The sequence below is a fragment of the Salvelinus namaycush genome, chromosome 5 (genome assembly GCF_016432855.1).
Source record: "Salvelinus namaycush isolate Seneca chromosome 5, SaNama_1.0, whole genome shotgun sequence".
NCBI classification, from domain to species: Eukaryota; Metazoa; Chordata; class Actinopteri; order Salmoniformes; family Salmonidae; genus Salvelinus; species Salvelinus namaycush.
In genome coordinates, this window is record NC_052311.1 from 31,968,696 (window position 1) to 31,976,511 (window position 7,816).

Here is a 7,816-nt window from a genome sequence, read left to right on the forward strand (position 1 = left end):
TGATTTACACACACACACACACACACACACACACACACACACACACACACACACACACACACACACACACACACACACACACACACACACTCCCTGCCACCCCCCCATACCGCAAATAGAGTTGACTTCATATAAGTGAATTAATTGTCCCCACAGCCCCAGCAGTGGTTCCTCTAATCTCTCTCATCCTGATCGTATCACCACTTGCTGTACAGGAATGAATGAATGAATGAATGAATTACATTTTATTTTATTTTCGTGTCAAATCGCAAGTTGGCAACCCGTCCCTTATGGGATTAATTGACACATAAACAAACATTACAATAATTCACTGTGGTAATTAAATGACAATTATTCTTCTGGCGTTGTCTGCATTGCGCATCACATAAACGGTGTAAAAATAATATTAAAAATACATAATAGTAAATAAGGTTATCCGAACAATAATTACATCCCTAGAGCAGTAAAATGATATACATACATACATACATACATACATACATACATACATACATACATACATACATACATACATACATACATACATACATACATACATACATACATACATACATACCAACCATATACAGACAAATAAATACAGGAAAAAAATGTTGTAATTTATTTTTTTGAGTAATTTTTTGGTGCTTTGCCATATCCAAATAATGAAATAAAAATGTATCCTGAAGGTAGGAAGGTTTGAGAAAGACTGAATTCCTATTGTTGTTTCTGTGCAATTCAAAAACAATTTAGGCTTCTGGAAAATGTATGTTTTTGTCTGTGGTTTTTCGACTAAGCTGGTTCAAATTGACAGACAAGGATGTTTGTTTCACCCCCAAATAACTCAGAGCCCAGTTCCATGAAACACAACGGGGTTGGTTATGTCACAGTTTCATAGAAAAGCTATTTGGTAAGTGGCATCCTGCTGGTAGACCTCAATGGCTCACCACATGTAGGTCACTCTGCCACAGACAACAGATTGACTCCTTTCCTCTCCTCTCCCCAAACACCTTTCCTCCTCTATTAGCAGCGGAAAACATATTTGCTTTTTATAATGCTAATATAAGTCTGACCATTTTCATTTTGACTTCAATATGCTGTTCCTAAGCATTTCAAATATAGCAGTCAGATGTTGTCATGTTTCAGTAATTATTGTATTTATTTTGTTCCTGTTCTGAATTGAATGTCTGTTCCGGTTTGATCATGGAGGATATATCTGAACATGTTGTTGTTGAGAACAGTCAGTATTGTACGTTTGAGTCAGTGTGTACGTCTCTCCTGTGCTGCCTCCTGTTCATAAGGGCTAAATGAACTAGCATGTGGCTTGCTCCTCACACTGTGCTGACAGCACGTGTCTCAACGTCTTTATTATGGCCATATCCGTCTCTAACCATCTGTGTGTGTGTGTGTGTGTGTGTGTGTGTGTGTGTGTGTGTGTGTGTGTGTGTGTGTGTGTGTGTGTGTGTGTGTGTGTGTGTGTGTGCATCTAATATGAATCAGAGTGAGGCACTCACTAGCTGCTGTCTCTTATGACTACTCACATTAGAGTATAAAAAAAGCAAGGGATCTTTTTTTAGAGATGGGATGTCAAGATGGAGTATAAGTGATCTCTTCATAAGCACGCACGCACGCACGCACGCACACACACACACACCATTACATTAAGTGTTTATGTGCCTAAGGGTGAGGCTGCACCACCACTAATCATTTCCTATGACATCCTGACCCCCACCCAGCCATTGCATTGCAGTTATCGCAAACAAACACCAACACTCTCTGCCCTGCTCCTCAAAGAACGCTGCCTGCACTGACAAGGTGGTCTTTCTCTCGTTCTCCCTCCCCTCTATGTGTGATGGTGTGAATGACCAGTTGAGGACATTGCCTTCTTCTGTTTCCTCATCTCTCAGAGAAACTAGATTTCCTTGAAACCCAGTGATGTCTGCCAGGCATGGCTTCAGAGAATAAATTATTGGTGTTATGATGTGGTTTAACCAGGGCTGCTCAGGTCGTATACTCAGCTCTGTTGCATAAGCACTGGGAAGTTGGTTGAGGGTCCTGAGACAGAATTAACTGTTTTTATAGTTTTGTCCATTTTGACATTGTAGTTTTGTCCATTTTGACATATGTTACACATACCGAGAGTGACTTGGCCTCTGGTGAAGTGTCCTGTGATCATATAGCTACCAGATTTCTCTATGAATCATCACACACACACACATCATTTAATTGTATAGATCACCTAGAACACTATACAAAGTTCATATACACCGAATGTACAAAACATTAGGAACACCTAACTAAAATTGAGTGGCACCCCCTTTTGCCCTCAGAACAGCCTGAATTTGTCGGGGTATGGACCGCAAGGTGTCGAAAGCGTTCCACAGGGATGCTGGCCCATGTTGACTCCAATGCTTCCCACATTTGTGTCAAGTTGGCTGGATGTATTTCGGGGGGTGGACCATTCTTGATACACACAGGAAACTGTTGAGCATTAAAAACCAAGCGGCGTTGCAGTTCTTGACACACTCAAACTGGTGCGCCTGGCACCTACTACCATACCCCGTTCAAAGGCACTTGAATCTTTTGTCCTGTCCATTCACCCTCTGAAGGGCACACATACACACTCCATGTCTCAAGGCTTAAAAATGCTTCTTTAACCTGTCTCCTCTTCATCTACACTGATTGAAGTGGATTTAACAGGTGACATCAATAAGGGATCATAGCTTTCCCCTGGATTCACCTGGTCAGTCTATGTCATGGAAAGAGGAGGTGTTCCTAATGTTTTGTACACTCACTGTACGTAATGGTTCATATTGTTGTTGATGTGAATTGGGTCAAGATGTTCAGAAGAGGGTGTAGTAGGTTTAAAGTGGTACCTCTGAATATTCAAAGCTGTTTCCCAACTCGTCAACAGCTCTTTGATGGGAGCAGCTGAACAGGGTAAATAGACCCTCCATCTCTATTCATTGTTGGACTAAAAGAGCAGAAGGACAGGAATAGAGCACTCAGCCCAACAGGACACACACACACATAAGGCCAACCTCACACATTATGGCATCAGTAACATTATCAGAGATATTGAGGCTACATTCTACCACATACTACCGTACCACTTTATAGGGGTTCTATGTTTTAGCAAGAAACTTTGTATCAGATAAGCATTGGTCTAGTATACCAGCTTTATTCTATACTGGAGCCAATTACAGCCTGGTAATGAACAGGGGTAGATTTAGACTTTTTCTGTTTTCACAACTCTCAATCTGTTCCCCATTCCTACTTCTGCTCTTTTGGAACTTCCCCACTTCACTTCTATTTATATTTTTCTCAATCTCTTCATCTACCTCCATCTCTTTCTGTCTCTATCCATCAACACAAGAATCCATTGACAGTGCTCTGGGATAGGAAATGGATGATGATGCTATATTTAGAATCAGGGAAGGAGGGCAGAATGAGGGAGCAAATGAGAGAGAGAGGGAGGAGATACATCTACATTCTACTGCTGCCTCAGGACAGGCACAGTCGGAAACAGAGCTACAGAGCGCACGCTGAGACGGGCATCACTCATTCTCTTTTTTTGAAGACACAGATCTTATCTGCACAGACATTCACACATTCTACTAAAGAGTTGACTAAAGAGTTGACGGGAGAAACCTGGATATACACTACAGTAGCAAAGAACGGAGAAAGAGGAAGAGACTTGGATATACACTGTACAACTCCTACTACAGGTGAGTCTGCAAGACAGTGGTGCCAAAGACCATTACAATAACCTACAGTTATAACTGGTGTATTAGAATATAGACATGATGCTAATCAGGGTTGGGTTGGTTATATTTGAAATGTAATACGTTACAGTTACTAGTTACCTGTCCAAAATTGTAATCAGTAACAAAACTTTTGGATTACCCAAACTCAGAAACATAATATGATTACTTTTGGATTACTTTCTCCTTAAAAGGCATTCGAAGAAGAGAAAAAAGGATCCAGCTGTCAAATGCATTTGGTGGGTAATCATAGTTGTCTCTGACTCCCTCAGGTGTAACAAACTTAAACTTCCTCCTTTTTTTCAATACTGAACTGAATGTCACTGAGAAAATAGCAATCCAAGAAGTAATCATCTAGTTTTTCAAAAGTATATGTAATCTGATTACAATATTTTCGCTGGTAACGTAACCGATTACAGTTACAGGTCATTTTTTTTGTAATCAGATTACATGTAACTGATTACATGTAATCAGTTACCCCCCAACCCTGTTGCTATATATGTTTTCTGTGTATAGTAACAATGCTAGTACGGGTCTGAATCACTGTATACCAAATAGGTGTGGTTCTATATTTAGCAGCCGTTCCACCTTGAGGGATAGAGGGAGAGGCTGGCTTTTAGGGTTTGGCTGGAGCTATTTTTGTCATTGAGGTCCGGACTGAAATACTCTGCAGGCTGCAGTCAGGGATGAAACAATATGGGTTCCATAAGAAAATATAGATTTGAGTGTGTAGTTCTGTATAGTTCTGGGTGACTGGTTTGGTATTTATGGTATTTACACTGAATAAAAACATTTACACAACATGCAAAAATTTCAAAGATTTTACTGAGTTGCAGTTCATATGAAGAAATCATTAAATTTGGCCCTGATTTATGGATTTCACATAACTGGGAATACAGATATGCGTCTGTTGGTCACAGAACCTTAAAAAAAGGTAGGGGCGTGGATCATAAAACCAGTCAGAGTCTGGTGTGATCACCATTTGCCTCATGCAACGCGACACATCTTCTTCACAATCAGGCTGTTGATTGTGGCCTGTGAAATGTGATCCCACTTCTTTCAATGGCTGTGCAAAGTTGCTGGACATTGGCAGAAACTGGAACACGCTGTTGTACACGTCGATCCAGAGCATGGGTGACATGTCTGGTGAGTATGAAGGAAGAAATGTGACATTTTCAGCAGTTGTGTACAGATTCTCGCGACATGGGCTCATGCATTATCATGCTGAAACATGAGGTGATGGCGATGGATGAATGGCACGACAATGGGCCTCAGGATCTTGTCACGGCATCTCGTTGCATTCAAATTGCCATTAAAAAATGCAGTTGTGTTCATTGTCCGTAGCTTATGCCTGCCCATACCATAACCCCACCGCAACCATAGGGCACTCTGTTCATAACGTGACATCAGTAAACGGCTCGCCCACACAATGCCATCTTCCCGGTACAGTTGAAACCGAGATTCATCCATTCTCCAGTGTGCCAGTGGCCATTGAAGGTGAGCATTTGCCCACTGAAGTCGGTTACGACGCCAAACTGCAGTCAGGTCAAAACCCTGGTGAGGTTGACGAGCATGCAGATGAGCTTTCCTGAGATGGTTTCTGACAGTGTGTGCAGAAATTCTTCGGAGGTGCAAACCCACAGTTTCATCAGTTGTCCAGCTGGTTGGTCTCAGACGATCCCGCAGGTGAAGAACCCGGATGTGGAGGTCCTGGGCTGGCATGGTTACACGTGATCTGCAGTTGTGAGGCCGGTTGGACGTACAGCCACATTCTCTAAAACAACGTTGGAGAGAGCTTATGGTAAAGAAATGAACATGACATTATCTGGAAAAAGCTCTGGTGGACATTCCTTCAGTCACATGCCAATTGTGTGACACAACATTTTAGAGTGGCCTTTTATTGTCCCCAGCACAAGTTGCACCTCTGTAATTATCATGCTGTTTAATCAGCTTCCTGATATGCCACACCTGTCAGGTGAATGGATTATCTTGGCAAAGGAGAAATGCCCACTAACAACATTTGAGAGAAATACATTTTTGTGCATATGGAACATTTCTGGGATCTTTTATTTCAGCTCATGAAACATGGGACCAACACTTTACATGTTGCATTTATATTTTTGTTCTGTGTATATACCAGTGTGTTTACATAGCTATGTTTCTCATGGACACGGTGTGTTTGTCTTACGGTCATATTTACACAAGAGCAGGGATTTGTCATATTTACACAAGAGCAGGGATTTGTGTAAAGAAATTGGAGTAGGGGAGACGGGGCTCTTTGTGGCTTAGGTTACCAGGTATAGAATGGTGTTGATGTGGTTCTGTGGGGACCGTTGAAAGGAGCAGTTATGAAATATGATTCATCAGAGTATTTAATAAGATACCATTTCCCAAATGTCAGACCCTGCGTTCATGAGGACAAAGTCACTCAGATATGATTCAAACATTACCTCTTGCTGACAGACGTCTGTCTCTTTCTGTCCCAGCAGCCATGCGTCCTAGATCCAAACTCCTGTCCCAGAAGAGGAGACTACAGCTTCCCACCATCAGAGAGGGCTACGAGGACCTAGTCAGAGACATGAACCAGTTGAATCAGATTAACCAGTCCAACACCCTCCACTCTGCCCAGCCTACCACTCACCCAGGGCCCTGCCCACACACTCTCTCCACAGAGGACTACCTGCTGTCCATATGCCACCTGGCTCACCCCACCTCCCTTCCCACCAATGACATCATCAACCCTCGCCAGCAGGACTCACTGCACCACAGGCCGAGGCTGCTGCGGAACGCTGTGCAAGATGAAAACTCTCCAAAGACCACTGCACTTTGTCACAGGGAAAAGGCTCATGGTAAGGACAGGGTGGAGCCTGGGATGTACTCTGACCTCATTACTGTGTGCGGAGGACAGGAGAAAGATTCCAACTGCAGCAGGCCTGCGTTTGGTCGCCATGGTGCGTCAGACCCTTTAGAATTCCTGTACAGCAGCCCCACTCACTCCACCTGTCAATCAGGGAATGGGAGGCAGTGATTGGGTTTGAGGAGACACTGGGCGGTGTCTGAGGGCCAGTCCTGCCCACGGGCACACAGTTAACCCCGCTCTTGCCCCTCTGACCTCCAGCAGCAACGTAAGAGCAGCTGTCCTAAGTTCAGTGATACAGCCACCCCATGACTGTGCCCCCTCTCTCTCTCTTACCTCACCACACAGCCTTCACAGACATGCACACCTACACAGGACTCTGCAGAACAGCTACAGGCTAGGATAAGTAGCCCGTTTAACAAAGAAAACGAGGGGGGTGAAGAGAGAGGGAAAGAGAGGAAGGAGGAGAGAAAAAGGGAGAGGTCCACGGTCAAACATTCCCTGATCTCTCAGTGGATGTCAGATTCCTGGATGGAGGCCCGTGTACGAGCTTGGATTCTGCCCACCATCGCAGATATGTAAAGCCACCAGAACCACTGAACCACATCAACAGTCCATAGACCTATATGACAGGATATGTACAATGACACGACACCACAGTTTCACTATGACAGTAGATACCTGCTGAAATGTTTTTTGTTTGTTTAAAAAAAAAGTTTAATTGAATATCCGAAACATGCAATATATTTGCAGTGAAGCCGCTCAACAACTACATCATACCAGTCATCCAACAGACTCCCATTCAGAGCGACACACAGAAGCATCCAGGGTCAATGCCCTGCTCAAAGGCATGTTGACAGATCTCCCACCAGGCCAAAAAACATGAACCTGAACCCTCCAACATCCCCCCACAGTTCCCCAATAGCTGTCCCTCAACCATTCGAGACCCCTCCCACAGTCCCCCGCAAGAAAAAAGACAGATACCTGCTGAATTGACACGGCAGCAAATATAGATACTGATCTATGACAAATGTCACTGAACTATACACTGAGTGTACAAAACATTAGGAACACCTTCCTAATATTGAGTTACACCCACTTTTGCCCTCAGAACAGCCTCAATTCTTTGGGGCATGGACTCTACATGGTGCCAAAATAACTGAATTGATTAAAAAAAACATGGTTTTCATACAGT

General features: G+C 43.3%; 1 protein-coding gene across 2 annotated transcripts; it reads left to right on the forward strand.

The window, feature by feature from the left end:
* Positions 1-2,822: 2,822 nt before the first annotated feature.
* Positions 2,823-7,596, forward strand: LOC120048201. 2 transcript variants are annotated; one of them, XM_038993971.1, is made up of 2 exons: positions 2,823-3,728; positions 6,251-7,596. In XM_038993971.1, the coding sequence occupies exons 1-2, from the start codon at positions 3,410-3,412 to the stop codon at positions 6,790-6,792; spliced, it is 861 nt and encodes a 286-aa protein (XP_038849899.1). In that variant the 5' UTR covers positions 2,823-3,409; the 3' UTR covers positions 6,793-7,596. The 2 variants fall into 2 exon arrangements, with proteins under 2 accessions (XP_038849899.1, XP_038849900.1); XM_038993972.1 differs by having other exon boundaries at positions 2,830-3,728; positions 6,254-7,596.
* The last annotated feature ends 220 nt before the right edge of the window (positions 7,597-7,816 follow it).